This window comes from Spermophilus citellus (assembly GCF_964194105.1).
Source record: "Spermophilus citellus genome assembly, chromosome: 2".
NCBI classification, from domain to species: Eukaryota; Metazoa; Chordata; class Mammalia; order Rodentia; family Sciuridae; genus Spermophilus; species Spermophilus citellus.
In genome coordinates, this window is record NC_138183.1 from 207656503 (window position 1) to 207676945 (window position 20443).

General features: G+C 42.5%; 1 protein-coding gene across 1 annotated transcript in view; it reads left to right on the forward strand.

Moving 5' to 3' along the window:
• SPON1 (spondin 1) overlaps nucleotides 1-20443 on the forward strand; it is a 279589-nt gene that overhangs the window by 115583 nt on the left and 143563 nt on the right. Inside the window, exons 4-5 of the mRNA XM_081279190.1 lie at nucleotides 11569-11642; nucleotides 16381-16503. Coding sequence (XP_081135316.1) covers nucleotides 11569-11642; nucleotides 16381-16503 — 197 coding nt within the window. The remainder of the gene's footprint in view (nucleotides 1-11568; nucleotides 11643-16380; nucleotides 16504-20443) is intronic.

Consider the following 20443-nt stretch of genomic DNA (forward strand, 5'->3'; position numbering starts at 1 on the left):
AGGAACAGTGAGGCCCTCTGAGAAACAGAAAGGATAGCAGGTGGCCCTGCCCTGTCACCTGATGGTGTCCTTACATCTGAGGGGACAGTGGTCTGGCTGTCACAGGAAGCAGGAAGACCACCAACCAGCAGGCTAACCGTAGGAGGCATTGGTAATCACGCTCACCAACATCAAGGGAACAGTGAGCCGGTCAGTCGTACCCAGCGGGAAAGCCACTGGGGCCAGAGCAAGGTGAGACCCACTGCAGAGAATACTGATGTACTGAAGCCAGCCAGAGGGGGCTTGGGTGGCACTTCCTCTTCCTTAGAGGCAGGGGCAGAGGCGATTATGTGACTACACCCACGCCCTGCTGTGGCTCAGCCAGGACTCTGCAGGCACAGGGAGGAACACCCGAGAAACCCAGGAGCGACGCTGCGCTTTCTATTTCTTGTTTCCCAGCTGAGACGGCTTCTATTTTGGATCAGAGCTCAGTCTGGAGAGAAAGCAGTTGAAGCCTTGGGTGCTTGGGATAAAAATTTAACCTTAATCTTTGGGGGTGGAGGGAGCACGTATCTTAGAGACTTTATTAACTAGAGTGACAGGCACATCATTTCTTATGTCTGCTATCATGCATTTCAGGCCTCATCATGGTGCCTAAGCTTTGGGGAGGCCAGGAACCCTTTTGAGAAGCAGATGAACACTTATGAATTCTTACCTTGAAAAATGCACTTGAGCACATCACACAAAATTTCATCATCCTAAAACCCGTCTGCAGACTCCAGATTAAGAACCCCAAGTTCAATAAACCCTGTCCAGACCCGTAGTCTCTGGGCTCACAGGGGTTCATGGTCTAGGGAGCGTTTATAGATGTGAAGAAGGTACAGGGGGAAGCCAGGCAGGCCACCACCCAACGACCAGGGAAACAGATCCATTACTACTCATGGTCTCAGCCATGTCAAAGAAACAGTGAAACTGCCATTTGTCCCTCAACTAGTCATACCCCAGGTACCAATATCATATTGCAAAAGGCCAAATAGCATGCTAAGGTTGATTGAAAAAGAAAAGTCATTTTTTCAGACTCATCAAACCCTTCACCCCAGGTTCAAGGATTAGACATTTATCTCATTGGCAAGTTTAAGAAGGTCTGTGGCTAATTTAAGCTAAAGAGACCATTAAGAGTCAAAAGATGCTGAAAAATATCCTTAGTTCCCTTCAAAACAATTATAGAAAATGAGAAATGATCCTGTTTACTACCCAGAATTGCCTACCTGTTAAGAGCTTTCACAACTGGGGCTTCATCCAACAATCTATTTATCTTGTTCATTTGAGTTTGTGTAAGAGTTTTTCTAACAGTTGACAACTTTACAGCCAGTAATCTAGCAGCTGCCCCTCAGGACTTGCACTGTTTCCTTGGTCTTGGCTGGAATACTTCCCTGCCTGTGTCTCCTGACAGACTTCCCCTTGTCTTCTCCTTCCCTTAGGGCCATGTCTGTTTTCAGACTGGAGTGTGTACTTGGAGACCTGCCCCAGGAAAGGACAGCAGGGACCTTCTGGTTCCCGAATCTAAGGCCCTCTTCTAAGTCCCCATCAGATTGTGCTTCTAGAAGTCTCCAGCTGCTGACCTGCTAGTGTGGGTTCAGGCAGCACCTGGCTCCTTTCTCCCTTTTGAGCTTCCCATGTCTACACTCCCACGTTACTTTATTCATACCTCTTTCCATCAGTTAGGCATGCTTTTGAGAGCAGTGTTCATTAGAAAATGACTAATGATGCTTCAACAAATAGAGGTTTGTGTGTTTCATGTAATAAGAATGCCAGGGGTAAGTGACTACTGGTATTATTTCAGCAGCTAAATGATGTCAGGAGTAGTATCTCTGATTTTTTTCAGCCTTTTCCTCATGGTGGCAAAATGGCTGCCTTGCTACAGATATTGTGTTTGTATTCAAGACTGAATAAAAAGAGGGACAGGCCAGGGTGATCATAGATTTCCTCTATCTGGAAAGCCAAGCTTCCTCAGAAGGTTTCCCCTCCATTTTAAAGCCTGCCTTTGTTTTACTGAGATAACATGTGACTCTCAAGTCCCCTCCCCTCACTGCATGGAAGGCTGGAACACAGAAGTGGATCATCATGACTGGCTTGCCTGGTTCAACCTCAAACAAAATGATAGTTCCGTGAGAAAGGAAGAGGGAGGGAATAGATGTTACTAGACTCCAGTACTTGCCATGTAATATTCTGATTCTTCGGATTTCATGTCTTTCGTCTGTGGGCTGCCAACTGTTTGGAATCACGCTCAATGCATCGTATTCATCTCTACCTCCAAGTCCTAATGCAGCTCTGTGGCACCTGCCTTGTGAAATGAGTTCATGAGTAAATGAAAGTCTGGTTTTAATACCTCTCACATTTAAATTAATTCTTTAAAAACACACAGGTTTTATTTTCTTTTTACATCTCTTTAATGACACAAAAATCAATTGCTTGTTAGTTTCCCATTGAATTTGGTTTGGGGATAAATTTTAAAGTGCTAGAAGAATAGTATTGACAAGTTACATGATAAAGATGAGGTCTGAAATTGAACAATAATGAGGGAAAATGGAGCTTGTTATCCCTCGGGCCATTTAAGATTCTATAGAACAAATAAACTGAGTGTTAAAACTGGTTCTCCACTAATTTTTGTTTAAATTGGAACCAGGACTTGGTAGATGTAACTTTGTTCAATGATGTGAGTCAAGAGCTCCAGAAACTAATGATCACACAAGGTTCGGAATGGGTTGTGGTCTTGCTAAGAACCCAACCAACCTTTGAAACAGATTCTGGTCATAACTTAAGCTGCATGTGGTAGACAGCACTGGGTGAAGCTCATGCTCCTGAGAAAGGTTGAAATGTCTTCTCAGAGCAGATGACACGGTGTCCAATGTCCATCTTGGGCAGAAGACCTGGCATAGGCATTTTTTTTTTAATCTTTTGGTTCGTAGCTCTAACTGCTGCAAAGTTCCTATCCTTGGTTACAGACCTGGCCTCTCAGATTCCAGTGCCATTTTTCTGAGAAGTTCCTTCTGATTGACCTCATTTCTGTCAACACTTCCCCCAGCTCCATCTCTACCTCCACCCTATCTCAGCCAGAAATGGCCTTTCCATGGCTGAGTCACCCCTGCACTTGTAGTTGATTGGAGGGCTCCAACAGGCTGTATGTCTGAGAGTCATTTGGGTCAGTTTTGTCCTAGAGAGTGGTAGGTTAGGCACATTTTCTACAGAATGGCATGATCTGGCTCTCTGCTAGGCCATCGTACAATTTTGTTACCACTCTCAAGCCCAGGGGATTCTATCAACGTCAGCATCCCAGCTATACTTGTGACACTTATGTTATAGTTAGCTTTTGTGTCACTGTGGCCAAAACACCTGACAAGAACAACTTCAAAGAGGAAAAGTGAACTGGGGGCTCATGGTTTCAAAGGTCTCAGTCCATAGACAACTGAGTTCATTGCTCTGGGCCAAAGATAAGGCAGTCCACCAGGCGACCAGCACACTGGTTTCATTAAAGAGGTTCTTGGCATAAAAGTTAACTAGTGAGATCAAAATAAACACACAGACTCAATTACCTTTTTCTATGACCAGGTCCGAGACGGCTCTCACCTCTCTGGCTCACACCTCGAACCACCCGGTAGGGCAGCAAGGCTTACTCAGGGCTAGCAGGAGAGAGAGAGCATGCGAGGGAGTGGCCTTTTATTGGGGAACAAGAAATTCAGGGGAAAATTCCATCCAATGAAGGTCAAGGGGGGCAGCATTCCAAGGTCAGGGTCAGTGATTGGCCTCAGGGTCAGTGGTCAGTTACACCCCCACATGGACAGGCTCTCGCACCTGGAGAGGATGGGGAAAGCTCTGACGCAGTTTAGCCAGAGCGCCTCATACCCAATCTGGGAGGTGCCCAATCACGTGCGAGAATGGCTTCCCACAAGGCAGTGCATCCTGGGGGAAGGATGCATCCAAAGAAAGCTGCTTAGCCCATGGTGGGGTGAGGAAGCAGAGAGAGGAAGAAGACCCAGGGAAGACACATTGCCCCAGGCCATACCTCCAACCTCTCCAGTCATGCTCCACTTGCCTACAGTTACCAACCATTATTCAAACTAGGATGGACTGATTGTTACAGCTCTCACTCCTATCACTTCACCTCTGAACATTCCTCCATTAACACATTTTCTTTGGGGTGGGGGGAGACACCTCACATCCAAACCATAGCATTCTGTTCATAAAAGCTCATGTGCATCTCACAATGCCAAATGCATTTAATTCATCTCTAAGAGTCCCATTGTCTTAACAGTTTCAGCATCGCCCACAGTTCAAGCTCACAAAGTCTTCTCTGAGACTCAAGGCCACCTCTTGACTGTAAGTTCGTATAAAAATTGTAAACAAGTTACATATGTCCAATATTCAGTGGCACAGAGTAAACATTTCCATTTCCCAAAGGAAGGAATGGGGGTATAGAAAGAAGAGATGGGACCAAAGCAAGATGAAAACCCAGTGAGCAAACTGTTTCCAGAACTCCACCTGCAACTCTGCGTACAGCATCTGGGACATAAAGATGTTAGACATGCTTTTCAAAGGGCTTGCATAGCCCCACCCCTTTGGCCCTACTGGTTGCTGCTCACATGGGTTTTTCTTTAGCCTGGTTCTTTCCATAGCCAACAGCTTTTCTCAGCAGACAGTTACTGGTGTCTCTTAATTCCTGGGGTATCCACTCCAGCTTTGGTTTCACCTTCACAGCCTTATGCCTTGCCCTCTCAGGGGCAGCCTGTAGGGACTCCAACCCTGCTACACTTTACCTAGCCTTCTATGTCTTCCTTTGAAATCTCACTAGAGACCCCATAACCCCTTAACTTTAGCTTCCTGAATTCTTGATGCCAAGGCCTGATGCCAGCTTGCACAATGCCTGGACCCCTGGAATCATAGCTGCAGGGACTGCTGAATACCTGCATAGCTCAGCACAGGGAAACAACTTCCCAAGCCCCCCACCCCCATGTAAGCATGGTGCCCCCATGATTTCTTCTCAAAGGAAATTTTCCTTCTACATCCTTGAGCTTGTAATGAGTGTGGTTTTGCAAATTCTTGAGATACCCTTGAGCCATTTTTCCTGTTATCTCTATGCAAAGTGCTTAACATCTCTTCAGGAACTATAATCTTTTTAACAAGCACACCTTCCTTGGCCCCAGTTTTACATGCATTTTTCTGGCCAATCTACAAATTTCTTAAATCCTTTGATTATATTCTCTTCCCCCAATTCTCACAGATTCTCACAGTAAACCTAGCTAAAAAGCTGCCTATGATACCCATGCCATTGGATGCCAGGCAGTCTTGAATTTCCTCTACCAGATTAATTAGTCTATCACTTTTAAATTAAGCCTCACACAAATTCTCAGAGTATGGGCAAAATGTAGCCAAGTTCTTTATTAGAGTACAACGTAATAGGCCTCTAGTCCAATTCTCAATAGAGTCCTCATTTCCTTCTGAAACTTCATGAACACAGTCAATCTGCAAAAGAGCAACTCCAAAGGCTTCTCAATCACGTGGTCAGGTTCGTCATAGCAATAGTCTGATTCTCAGTACCAATTTCTTTTAGTCGGCTTTAGCATCAGCGTAACAAAACACCTGATAAGTACAACTTAGAAAAAGAAAAGTTTATTTGGGGCTCATGGTTTCAAAGGTCTCAGTTCACAGACAGCTGAATCCATTGCTTTGGTCCTAAGGTGAGGCAGTACATCATAGGGGAAGGGTCAAGACAAGGAGAGCTGCTGGGCTTATGGTGGGGTCAGGAAGCAGAGAGAGGAAGTGGCCACAGGGAAGACACACCCTTCTAGGGCATATCCCCAATGGCCTACTTCCTCCAGCCATACCCCACCTGTCTACAGGTACAGCCCAGTCATTCAAACTGGGATGGACTGAATAGGTCGCAACTCTCACAATCCAATCATTTCACCTCTGAACATTCCTGCAATAACACAGGAGCCTTGGGGGCCATCTCATGTCTAAACCATAACAACTTAAGTTTTGCAAAAGAGAACAATCTCTATGATAATTTTGTGTGAACCTATAATTACCTCAATAAAAATCCTAAAAAATAAAAAAAAACAATTATTTTTACCCCTCTGTCTTTTGTTTCAGTTATTGGCACCACTATGGGTACATTATCATGGGCTTCTAGGATACCTATTAGCTCAGGACACAGTTCTAGTTCTTGAGGTCCCACCTGAAAGTTGTAAGAAGCTGCATCATGACATGTACACAGCCTCTTGGTGAATGTGAGACCAGGTCAGGTTAGCACTTGACATCCTCATGAAATAAAATAACACAGAGACCCTCAGTACCCTAAGATACCATCACTATGCCTTCAATATTTTATTCCTGGGTCCTTCCACATTACTCTTACTTTTGGTAGATGGGAATAAACATTGCTGGTTATAAACTGAAGCACCTCTATGGAAAAACATTCCTGAAGTCATAGAGAAATTTTATAAAGTATTCCAAGAAATGCTTAGTAATAGAGAATTTACTGGAATTGGGAAGAAGATTGGCAAAAAGTAGTCTGGAGACCACAAACCCAAGGTTCATTTATTATCTGTGTCTGAAGCAGCTGGCCAAGGTAGCACCCTCATTCCTTCCTCCCTAAGTGAAGGAGGCAGACCTGACATCAGTCATGATAGCCACCTTTTATTAAGCACTTATTATGTGCCAGGAACTTCATCAAAGGCTGGTGATTTCACATCTGAAACCATAACAGCTACCATATACCGAATTGCTACTAAGTTCAACATGCTGCAGTTGGACCTTCTGCAAATCATCTTTGCATGGTGATAAACCAGCCACTGAGGAGCCAGGCATATTTTTTAAGTTATTTCATGGTCTGGTCTCTCCCATGTACTTCAGTGTCTGAGATCTCCCCTCTCCACCCTTTTTAACACAAGACAGGAAACCCACAACTTAGCAAATTTTAACTTTACCACAATAGGCAAATTCCCCAAGGAAAAACAACAGTAAATGAATGAGCCCATTAGTCAGAAAAGGGCCCATCAAGCAATTTAAAGATTTAGGATGATACTTTTGGAAATTATTTTTAAAAGAAAACTTTTGACATGATTAGTGAGTTACTTAGAACCTCAATATTCTGAAGTTTGAGAAGCTCACATACTGAGAACTTTAATTTAGGTTTCCTTCCATGTTCTCTCATGATAAGAGAGCATTCAGCACACAAATGCTATGCAAAAAGACTGCCAAACTGCAACACGGAATGGGAGAAGATTTGTCATTTTGAAATGCTAAGGGAATTCTTACTAACAGCTTTCTTGCCTTATAAAACTATTATTTTCCTGAACTATAGTATGATTTATAAGTCTCAGCTGAGTTTTATACTTTTAATGGGAATAGACTCAAAGGAAAATGCATTTTCTCAGAATGCAAAATTCTCTCAGGAGGTGACCAAACAAAGAATAAAGAGAAGTATCTTCTACCATGAAGTGTTCCAAAGTCTTGTTCTCCGCTAGCATGTCTGAAGGTGAATGGCAATCCTCCCTGGCATTCTAGGCTCAACTGGACCCTGTATTTCACTCTACACACCTTCCCTGGTGACATCGGCTACTCCAAATCCTTCAACTCTCACCTTGGCCCTCACATTCATACCCACACCCCCTCAACCCTCCCCTGAGTTACAGGTCCCTACACCTAATTACCCACTAAATGACTACCATCGTGTCCTACTGCCACAAATGCTCTCCTTCTCCACAAGCCCTCTTCCTCCTCCTTGAATCCCAGTATTAGAATGACACTGTCACCCATAGAAATAAGTAAGATTTTCTTCCTGCTCTCAGGAGCCTTAAAATCTAGCATGGGAGACAGAATACTAACTAGGTAGTTATTGTTAATAAGTGTTGTGCTCAGAGAAGCCCAGAGAGTCTGGCTGTCATTGGAAGGACACCTGTCACAGGGTCAACCTCAAGGAAGAAAGATCTTCCTTGGGTATGCATTAGGTAACTGAAGTGTGTGTCTATATGTGTGTGTATGTGTACATGTGTGTGTGAGTGTGTGTGTGTGTGTGTGTGTGTGTGCATGTGTGTGTGTGTCTGGTAGGTAAAGGCCTGGGAGGAAAATATGGTAGCACGGAGGTGGGTGCTGAGAGTGCCTGGAATGAGCGCTCCAAAGGCATTGCACAGAGATCATAGGAGAGACAGAAGACTGGTTTCCCCATTTGATCCACACAGGGTTTGAAGCCCAAAGGGCATGATATAAGGGACTGGCCAAGCTCAGCCTTTGCATAGAATGTTCAGGAGATCACGATTCGGGTTCTGAGGAGACCACCACAGTCCTGGCCCTCCACAGTGTGCTCCATGAGAGGCTTAAATGAATCCAAAGAAAATCAATGTGGGATGACATTGACCAGTAAAGCCTCAGAGTAATTGTCCTTTGTATATATGTTATCAGTTTGACTCCTTCCAACCCATGTGAGAGTAAGACAAATCACAGACTTTGCAAGTAAGCAAGGGAAACTTCCAAACCTGGGCAAGTTACTGAACCTCCCTGAACCTCCCTCATACTCACCTGGAAGACAAGGGTGGAATAGCCACAGAACTTTATCTAAGTCCCACTGAAAACCAAAGCATTTTGGTAATATTGCCCAACCTTACCTAACTGATATGAAGCCATTTATGGGGTTTATTTACCCTCAGTATGAATCATCTAAGATTTTGCTGCTAAATATTGCTGTTTGCTTATGGAGGGGGCATCAATGGAATAAGTGCCATCTTAATTGTCTAACATCTAAAGAATTTTGAATTCAAAAGTATATCCAGCCCAAGCATTTCAGATGAAAAATTTGAGGATATATATATATATATATATATATATATATATATATATATATATATAGTGTTTCCATAGTATAAACTGCACATAACAAGGGCTCAAAAATGACAGTGATTATTAAAAAGAGAGATTGTCTACCTTAGATTTTATAAAACCTTGAGGGGTGAGGCAGTTGAGACATTTTAGAGGAAATACAAGTTTTCTATCTCTGGTCCCCCCCAAATCTTTACAATCTTATTTTTCAAAAGGTGGTGGCAATTGCTTTTCCTGATCATACCTTTAAATCATAGATACTGCCATTGTCCTCCCATTCACAATAGGAGGAAGAAAGTTCAGGGGATCCATTACAGATGCTAGTAGAGGCTGGCGAGGGAGGTTCTGGGAGAGAGAGCAGTTATGCAAGGGCCCGGTAGAGCAGAAGAGAGGGTCAGACAAGAAGGTGAGCTTCAAAAGCCTGGGACCCAGCAAGCTCGGCACAAAGTGGTGACAAATGAAGACAGAGGTTGTTTGGGGGAATTGTAAAGAGCCTTGAATGACAGATGTTTGCATGTTATCCTCTAGATCAGTGGTTTCCAAAACTTTCAAGCGAGAAAACGTAGGTGAAACAGAATTCAATTTGCATGGGATCTCTGAACGCTTGCAGCCACACTCCAACTCATTTTTATTTGGTGGCCCAAGTGCCCTTTCAAAAGAGCAAATCTGATCATCTCGGTCCTCAGGGCATGCTCTAGAAAGCTATCTCATTAAACATGGAGTAAAATGCCATCTCCCTGCAGGCTCTGGGTGACACAGCCCTGCTCACCTCCACAGCTCATTTCACATCACCTCCTTGACTTACCACTCGTGGGTTCTCCCGTGAGCTCACGTCCCTTCCCACCTCAAGGATTTCCTAAGGATGCCCTCTGCCTTTCTTCTCCCTCCTACTTACCTAAGTAACTCCTACTCTTCTAAATCTGAGCCTGGCTGTCCTTTCTGCGGGGGAACCTTTCCCAGCTTGGCCAGACCCCTGTGCTAAGCTCTGCTGTACGTGTGAATGTGTCCGGTGTGGCACGTCATCACGGGTGGGTTAAATCACTAGCTGTGGATTTGGTTCTTTGATGCTTTCCCCTACTGTGCTGTAAATTTTGAGAATGGGAAGTGCAGTCCTATCTGTCTCGTTCAAGACAGTGTCCCTGATACCTCCCCCAGTGCCAGCCACTAAGCAGCAATGACATGTTGAAAAAGAAAAAGAGAGAAAGAGGTGGGGGGGGGGATAAATAAATACAGCAGGAAGACAAATGGAGAGGAAACTGCTGTGGTTGAAATAAGGATGGCGCCTTTGGTTGAAGCAAGACTGTGGGGGCCTGGGGTACTTCCCACCAAACCTGCTCCTTCTCCTCCAGGGGTCCTTCCGGGCACAGGGTAGGGACACTCTGAAAGGCTGGTAGATGACCAGTGCTCTAACAAAAGGCTTTGTTATTTGGCTTGGTGGTGGTATTGGTGGGGGGTGAATGTTATTCTCTTGGTCTGAGGAAACTTTCCCACTTAATGGTCCATAGAATGGATAATCATCAAAGTAGCTTTGAGTAGACAGGAAGCATATTTCATTCATTTATTTCAACATCTCATCTCTCTTGGGTGGAGAAAGGCCGTAAAAGACAGCTGTAGGCTGGTTTGAATTGTGTTCTTTTGTGTAAGCCTGGATGTCAAGGAGACATTTCTTTGGAAAGTCATCTTGGCCTTGGCCTTGGCCCAGACCATCGGGGAAATCGCCTCTGTCCTCCACAGATTCCAGCACACACGGCCCCTCCCTGGGCATGGGATCATGTGACCCAGGGCAGATCCTGTGAGTCCAGCACTCAGTCGGTGTGGTCAGCTGTAATGGAGTTGAGGGACGCCTTTATCTGCTAAATAGGGTGAATCGAAGTGAAAATTACCTTTTGATTGAGGACCATTGCTGAAGAGAATCGATAGAAATGGCCCGAGATTTATTGGCACCGTCTCAACTTTAAGTGTTGTAGACTTTCAAATTACTGGAACACTGGGTTTCAGGATTCAACCTCTTCAAGGCCAGCTGAAAATAAACAACAGAGTGAGTTAAAGAAGTAGAGTGTCTGCAATTCCAGATTAAAGAGAAAATATGTGCTGACCAAAAGTAAGTCGTCTTTCAACCTCAAAATATGCTTTCCAAATTCTAAGAGCCTGTGTTTGACATGTTTAAGAGGGAGAGAGATCACAGCTGAGGTTGTCTTTGTTCAGAATGTAGGAGACAGTTTTGTCTAGACTTTCAGGAAAGATATAGAATGACATTTTCAGAACAAATCAAAATATATTTTTAAGGTTCCTTTTTTTTTCCCCCTTCAGGAAGAGATTTGACATGCTTCTATAATTTGAATTCGGTTGATCTATAAATTGCCTCAGTGGTTTAATATGAAGAGTAGAGTAAAATGAACCATTGAGAAAGGTATTGAAAATGCTGTTAGTTCCCTTTCTTGCCTTATAATAATATTACTGACAACAACTCAATAACTAATATTGAGTGGCTTCTAGGCATGTGCTAAGCTCTTGACATACCTTCTCTGATGGTTCTCACAGCAACACTACGAGATAGTTATTATTATTGTGCCAATTTCTGTATAAAGAAACGGAAGCACAGAGAGCTGGGATGACTAGCCCAGAGCCACAGAGCCCTGGTGGCCCAACAAGGACCATGTCTGACTGATCCCTGGCAACCATCCTCACCATCGCGCTATGTCCTCTTTCCCACAGGGCCAGCATTGTACAGAAACGCATCATTTATTTTCAAGATGAAGGTTCTCTCACCAAGAAACTTTGTGAACAAGGTAAGTTTTTGCGGGTGGGGAGGGGCAGATCAATAGAAGGGGCTCCTTCAGTTCAGGCATCCTGCTGCAGGAGTTAAGGCGATCGGGCTCTCTGAGTCCCCGGGGGTTCTACTTTCTCACGAAGCTCCGATTTTTAATCTGGCTGTGTGCTGTGGATAATTGGATCCGCCTTAAGCTCTAATTACTCAGCTTGATTCCCTGGGTAGGAGATAATGTACCTCATATTGGTGTCGTCGTCTTATTTTTGTGAAACAGTGATTATTCTGGAGAGGTTCCTTGGAATAACTCACAGGACTTAATTAAGGAATGTGCAATTGTGTACCTTTAAAAAGTCTATAAAGGTTCTCTGGGAAAAAAATCACCCCAAGGAACTCGTGTGACATTTGGACAATATGGGGGATTTTCCTCAGGGAAGGCCAGCAGGGTACAGGGATGCCATGGGGCCACTGGTCTTGTGATTACATCACATTCAAGACTCTGGGACTTAGATTGGCAAGCTCATCAACCCCCCTCTCCTTTGAGACATTCTGATAAAGCTCATGGAGTCTAGGAATACTGGGAAGGTTAAAACAAGGTCCTGGATTCAAATCAGGCCTGAGTTTGAATCTGTCTCTGTCCTTCCTAGCAATAAGGCAACCTAAGTAAAGTAGTGCCTTGCCTCCTTGGCACATAGTAAATGCTGTCTATATAAGTGTTAGCTGTAGTTAGCAGATTCCAAAAGTTTGTTCATTAATTTACTGTAAAAAAAAATAAGACCTTAAACATCTGAATGTGTTTAGAAGTCATTAGATAACTAAATAAAAATAGAAGATGTTCTATAATTATACAGCTTAACTATCTCATTTCTATTCATTTCTGCAGAACTTTTATTTGCATTTGGAGCAATTGGTCTTTGGAGAATAAATAAACTTTTCCAACTCTAGCAAATCATAAGCTACTAAGAAAGGTTGATAAAGGTCTTCTGGGGAAATAATAATAATAGCTAATATTTTCTGAGTGCTTGTTATATGCCAGGCACTATTCTGAGGAAATCATAGGCATTAATCACGTAATCTGCACGACAACCCTATGTGGTAAAGATGATGATATGATTCCTATTGTACAGTTAAAGAGCCTGAGGAACAGTCTAAATGACTCTCCTCACCTCATAAAGACAGAGGTAGAGGAAAGGTTTGACACAAAGAACCAGTGTCCTAAACTACCACCCTCCCGTCAAAGCAAATACGTCCTATTTCAGTAGCTTGAATCCCCTTGGACAGGTCAATGCATTGTCTCCCTACAGATGAGCTGCAGCACCACCAAGTTCTATGTGGAGGATTGTGGAGTCAGAGGGTGCCCTGCCCTACCTGCCATCAGGGTCAGACCTTGTCATCAGGGCCCCCTGCTAATTTCCAGGGGACACCACCATACATGGCTTTGAGGACTTTCCCTTCTTGTACTTAACTAACCAAAGGGTCACTCAGCCTTTCTCCAAGCAGAGAGCTTTCTCACCTCTTAAGGCTTGTGGTCCCTGAGCGAATCCTAGTACTGATTCCCCTGCTATGAAGGGAAGTCCAACTGAGGGGTGGAGTTGTGGAGGTTCTGTATCACACATTCATAGGCCACCTCTTGGTCTTCCCCCATAAGTGGCTGATCGCTTCATTGCATGTAGTTCTGTTTGTCTGTCAGAGGACAGCCTTATTCCCAGGATTCCAGGGTTCTGAGGAGATCCTTCAGTGACATCCTATCCCCACGTAACTGAAAGGAATCATTAACTAAAGGGTACTTTCCAAAGGCTCAATTCAGATGTTGTATAAAACCTTTGTCTAAGGTGTAAATGGGCTTAAGTTCTATAGATATAACAGATATAACGCTGCCAATAAAATGGCATAGCAATACTTAGTTGTTTCCCCTAGATGAAGAGCTTATCAACATGACTAATCATGCATCTCTATACAGGGCCACTAGCCAGTGGCAACATAGTAGACCAAAGGAAAAAAAAGGGTGGGGGCAAAGGTCCTGGGCCACAGACTCATCAGATATAGTTGTAGATGATCCCCAGAGACAGCAGCCCCAGGAAGAAATCAGCCAACAAAGAAATCAGTCAACACACCTTAAGAAAGTGTATAAAATGCAAGCACAGAGCAAAGGGATTTTTAAAATATGTATTATCACTTAATTATCACCAGCTTTTTCATTAAAGTCTTGTGTATTCTTTGCTTCCTTGTTGAGTCAAATCAAATCTATCGAGAAAGGGGGTCGTGAAACTTGGAGTCATTAATTTTCCCCCCAATTGAAGCCATTAATCCATAGGGAAAGAATTAAGTGCCATACAGATAAAAAGTAATAGAGATCGTTACTTTTTAAAAAGCAACATAAACATTAAGTTACTTACAATTAAGAACAGAGGAACATAAAATATTCAAAAAGGTGACCTGTAATAAACATGCACACAGACACCATGTCATAAACCAAGGAGAGAGACCAAGGGGAGGAAGGATAAAGAGAAACTCAGAAGACAGCGGCACATGAGCAGAGATGGGGAAAAGAAGAAAAAGGAAAGAAGAACAAAGAAAGCAGAGAAGGCAAGGGATTAAGAGTAGAGGTGGGGAGGAAGGGAAACTCAGCCTTGCTCCTGCCTGAAGTTTCCTGCACCTGGCAGCCCTGCCGCGGTCCTGCAGGAACAGACTGGGGCTCCTCCTCACCACTCTTTGAAAGCCTGGTTCATTATCAGTAGTTTTTTCTCAGTAGGAAAGGCTTGTTTTCAAACCTTGAAATTTAATTTTTAGATGAAGGCTTAGTTTCCTTTGGAATTCCAAAAGGTTCATTATAAATGCATTTCTTTAAATTGTTGGAAATCTCTTTAACTTTAGCACCTAAATCTGAAAGCCCTTTTGATAAGGTAAACGCTACCAACTGGCCTTATTGGAGGTCCACCAGAGATGACTGCTGCCTTGTTTAACCATAGTTGGTTGCTACAATCGAAACCCCAGCAGGTGCTCGCTCTTCTGAATTTGGTTATCAAAGCTAGTTTTGGTTTCTTACACTGTAGTTGATCGTAATGGGAATGAAAAAGGACAAAGTCTTCAGGAGTGACTGGTTTATGCTGCCTTTCCTGAACTATATTCAATGGGGTTTGTCCCTGTTGATCAAAGTGGTTTACCCAGGAATCAGATCCAGGCTCTATGCATACATAGTGGCAGGGGGTAGGGAGGCGGGTATACTTGCTCCTAGGTGCTGACAATGCTCTGGCCTTTCCTAACTGTACAAAAAAGTAGTCAATTATTTCCACTTTGAGTTTTTGCAGTCCTCATTTTGGGGGTTGTTTGGAAATCCTGAAGCTATGGAGGGAGGTAATTTTTTAAATGCACTGTTCCTCATTTGGAAAAAGCTAAACAGAAACAACCCCCAATTTTTTTTAATCTCATTGTTTATGTAGACAAATCCAGATGACTTTCCTGGAATGACAGAATACAGAGACTAAGGGAATGGGGTCTGGACCCCCAATGACCTGGGCCTGCACTACTCGCTAGCTCTGGGTGATCTTGAGTACATTTCCTAATCCATCTCAGTTTACCAACTGGTAAAATGGGGATAACCAAAGTACTTACCTTTTAAGATTATGAGGATAAATGAGACGACGTATGGAGAGGGATCAGCATATACAGGGAATCAATGCACGGCAGTTATTATTACCACATCCCATACTTTTTTCTCTATCCTAGAACCTAGAATTTACATCGAGCATCACTTATTTTGCATGTTCAAACCCAATGAACCCAGTGAATTCCCAAAGGAAGATCTGCAAAATGCTCTTTCTGACATTGAAAATTATTTTATGCTCTTTGTTGCTGTTCTTTGTGTAATATTAAAGAATAAATGTCCAACTTGCAAAAAAAAAAGACTTATGTGAATACTGCTAGGGAAACTAAAGAAAAAGCTATTGCAGCAAGCTGCATCTGTAGTCATTGTTTTCATCTTGTAGGAAGCAGAACAGACTAAAAGCAACAAGGCACAGTTAGGAATGTGGGTTTGACAATCGGAAATACTGAATTTATTCATGTAATCTCTCCTTCCCTACTTATCAGCTATTCACAGCTAAAAAATGGGGGTGGAGAGAGGAGCTGAAGTTTTTCCTGGCTGCTTCTATACTCAGAAGCAAACCTGAACCTATGAACATATTTCCAACCCCCACCCCTCCCAGTACAGTCTCTGAAAGCATGATAAGAAGTGAGGTGACTACATGGCAATTAAAAAAAAAAAACTTTTTTTTTTCAGTTGTTCTTTCTGTCTCTCTACTTGTTCTTACTGCTGTCCTTCAAAGCCTCTCCCTCAGGTCTAGACATTTTGGCCCTGGATAATTTTTCTTGGACAAAACACACATGCCTATCCCTCTGAAAATTTGGTAGGAAAATCCCATTAGAAGAGGGATAGAAGGATATCTGAGTACATTTTATCCCTAGTATTCCAAGACCCCTCCTTTGACTCAAAGATTCTGCCCTATCGGTCCCAGAGATATCCTCAAAATTATTCAAACACAAGCTCTGATGTTATTTTTTTCAAAATCTAGTTTTCGTTCTTAAGAGGTCTACAAAAATCCTTTGTAGCCCAAGTACTGACCTGGTTCTGAGTCTTACAAATCGATGAAAACTGTACTTCATCTTCTTTTTTTAGAAGTTAAAGATAAGACAAATCAAGATGGCACTGCCTTATAGAAGGCTCTTTTTTGCTTCCTAACTCAGGGATTTTTCTGTTTCAGATTCCACATTTGATGGGGTGACTGACAAGCCAATCTTAGACTGCTGTGCCTGTGGAACTGCCAAGTACAGACTCACGTTCTATGGAAATTGGTCTGAGAAGACACATCCAAAGGATTACCCTCGTAAGTAGAGAGCTACTTTGTGGGTTGAGGGAGTACAGGTTGTCAGAGTTCTGAATGTGGGACAGACAAGCTGAAATGTGTCAATTCTGCTCACCGTTATCAATTGATTCACGAAACGTGCATTTCAAGTAAGTAAATTCATTAAGACAGGCAGATGGAGTAGTGATATGCTGTTTGCTTCTTTGCATAGCATTGTTCTGTTTTTAATCTGTGACTTAAAAACTCTCCCTAATATAGTCGTGCTACTTCTCTTCAGGACAGGCATTTGGTAATCTCAGTCTTCAATTGTAATCCATAGTTACAAAGAGGCCTTTGTGATGAAAACAGCTGGTAAAGTGACTTGCTCTTGACTCCTCATGTCAACGTCAGCAACATCCTCAACCACAGCAGGTGATGGCTGGCAATCCGTCAGCCTCTTCCCTACTGGTTCCAGATGCCACCTTTCAATTTCTTCATGACATCATGCTCTAGATAGCCAATATCAATCCATGAGAGAAATCAGGAGACCCCAAAATTGCTAGTTAGGAGTAGATCCTTAATCAGGACCTTCCCTATCCCTGTTTCTGAGACGGTTGTCCCCCCCGCAAAAAAAAAAAAAAAAAAAAATGCCCAACATGATGCCCAGTACTGCAAGATAAATAAGTAAATAAATTTAAAAACCATACCATGTGCCAGGCACTCTGTTAAACTCTGGAGATATAAGAGTGAATCAAAAAAGATCCGTGTAGGTTCTCATTTCACTCAAAGAATAGTCCAGATGTTAATCAAACCATCACACAGAAGGAAGTAAAACATTTTAACTATGATAGTGAACCTACCATGGACCAAGCATTTTTACATATGTAATGTCATTTAGTCCTCAAAATAAATTGGTTTTGTGGTTAAGCTCACTGGGGACCAGAGAGATGTCATGATTTGCCCAGAGTCAAATATAAGTGGTGGGTCCAAGTTTCAAACAAGGGTTTGCCAGGCTCTTTGTCTTGCCTTCAGTTTGGGTTGTCTTTAGGCCTGAGCTTACCCGTTCTCTCTGGCTGTGGGGGGCAGAAGGTCCATGTGTGGCACTGAGCAGCTTTTTTTCCTGCTCTTTGTCTGTTTTGTTCCTGTGCATTTCACTTTGGAGTTACCACAGCTGGGAAGGCACGGTGGGAATGGCAGAAAGAGATTAAAAAGAGGAATTTGAGCCAAGCCCCAAAGGAAAAGGGAGAAAAAGGGCACATGGTTGGAACTTCAGAAGACCCAAGCCAGACCAAAACCTTCCTAGTCCCCAAACATCCCACCCAGGGGGGACTCCAACATTTCTTGGCAGATCAAGAGCCCTATTGTTTAATTTTACCCACGTACATTCGAGGCTTGGGATCCTAGAAGCCTCTTACTAGTTCAATCCTCTGACTCTGGGATTCAGCCTGATGTGCCTCAGCTAGTGTGGAAGACCTGTGTGAACAAACTTGGACTCTCTGCCTGGAGGAGAAAACCACTTGGAACAAGTATGTTGGAAAAAATTTCCTACAGGCCTCTATCCACTAACCCAGAGGAAATAAAATGTTAGGGGGCCATTACTCATCCTTTGTGATTCTAAGATTTTTTTTTTTTTTTTTGCCCTTTTCTGTTCTGCCACCATCATTTCCCAGAATTGGTGGGGGGGGTGGGGTACAAAACCATTGTTTCTGGGTCTTTGGGGCAAATGAAATACAAATCTGCAGAGAATTTCAGTGGAGTTGCTGGAAGTTTCTTCATAAATATAGCAGACGCAAGTTCTAGTTTCCCCAGATTGTTCCACTATCAGATATTACGTTATACTGTCAGATCATATCCTAATTTTTGGTTGGACAATTTCATCACTATGTACAGAATAGCATTTTTCATATCATACTGCAGTTATTTCTTCAGGAGCCTTGCTTCCCCACCGGACTGAGAAGTCCTCCAGGACAAAAGCCAGGCAGGCTGAGGACCAGGACCAGGCACCAACTTCTGAGCTCAGTCTGGCTTTACTATGTCCTGGGAAGCAAGTGTCTAGCCTTCACCTAGTCACGATGGCCAGTACTGAACAGGGACTGTAGGCTGGACTGTCCTTTTCTTGGAGGGAAAGGCGTGAACTTGAACACTCAGAGAACTGGAGACACTTGGAAGAGAACAGGGAAGGTCACCTCAGGACCTTGAAATCTCTGTTCCCCAAAATGATTTCTATCAGTCTTAGGGAGTAGGTAAATTTCCTTTTGTTGCTACAGATCCTGTCTTGATAACCAATCCTGTCACCAAACGCAGAGAAGCTTCCCCACACCAGTGCAAACTGAAAGACACCAAATCCCCCTCTTCCTTTGTTAATCAGTCATCCAAAACACCACTTTTTCTGCAGGGATCTTACAACAGTGATTCTCCAGCATTTTATTCCCAGAGCCCCTTTTATCTGCTTAAAAATTACTGAGAACTTCAACATATTTTTGTTTATGTGTGTTCACCATATCAAAAATTGAAATGAATTTTAAAATATTGATTAATTGGTTTAAAAAGTAATATATAGTAAATTATTAATAAACTCATTAGAAGTGACATAAGTAAAACATTTTATGAAAATTACTATGCTGTCCATAACAAAAGAAAGTTAGTAAAAAAGCATTGTTTCACATTTCTGCCAGTTTTTTAAATGACTGGCTTAATAGAAGACTCACAGATTCTCATTCACCTTTGTTTCTGCTTTCAGTCTATTATGGTATGTTTTTCGTTGAAGTACAGGGAGAAAATTCCACTTCACACAGATACATAACTGGAAATGGGAAGAGTATTTTAATAGCTTTTCCAAACAAATATAAATCATCTTTGATACCATGCCACATACTAAAACCAACTCTACAAATGATGATTTTTAAAGGCCGATTATACCGTGGAATATGAAACTAAGTCAATGGGTTTGTACTGGGTTACACTAAAATGCATTGCTTACCTTCCACCTTGAATGGAATTTGATAACATCATAGATTGTTATCTGCTTAAAAATTACTGAGAACTTCAACATATTTATTGGTTTATTAAATTATACAGATCATCCAAATGCCGAGACCATTCGTTAAACAATATGAACACTCTCATCTGAAGAGTGTTTAGGTGTTGCAAAGCCATCAAATTCATAGAATGCATTCAGGTTGTCCAAGATTCTGATTTTTGATTGAAATCTTAAATTTTATCATTGGCAAAAAGTACCCATCAGCTGTTTCCCTTGAAGTGACAGGCACACTTCATTTTTGAGAAAATTTCTGCCTCATTCCCAAGTCTGAATAACCATGACTTGTCTGTCATTTATTCTTTCATGTAAAAATTATGTTTTATTACAGAAAAAGGCAACTATTCCAGCTTGCACCTCAAAGAACACATAAGTGCTTTCATTTGGGACAATAAGAGTACTTCATATACAGCAAAAGTGCTTTTGCATATTTCCCAGTTAGTCACACAGAATAATAAAAAGATGTGCACTAAAAGGTAGAGATTTAATAAAATTAATCATTTTTATTGTTTCATCAAGGACATTCTTGTGTGAAACTAACTTTTCTGTTGTCTACTGTGAGTCAGTGGCAGTGAAGAAACGTTGAGTGCTGACAGTTCAGGCCACTACCTTGACCCGTGCTCAGTGCCAGCAGTAATGTCAGCACACTGCAAAAAGCAAATTATGTCTTAATATTACTATGAAAATATTTTTCACCTTTCAGACCCTCAAAAGCGTTTTGGGGTCCTCAGGGCTCTGTGAATCACACTTTAAGAACCTCTGTGATAGGGTCAGATAGCAACCTTAAGGTGCTCTTACTTTCTGAGAAACTTGAGACTCATCATGGAGGGTTGAGCAACAGGGAGGGTTGAGCACCACCTGTATTTTCAACCATTTGGTACAGTGGGCCACATCTGCAGGTGATTCTTCTCAATTCTGGTACAAAACATTCGTTCCAAATGCTAT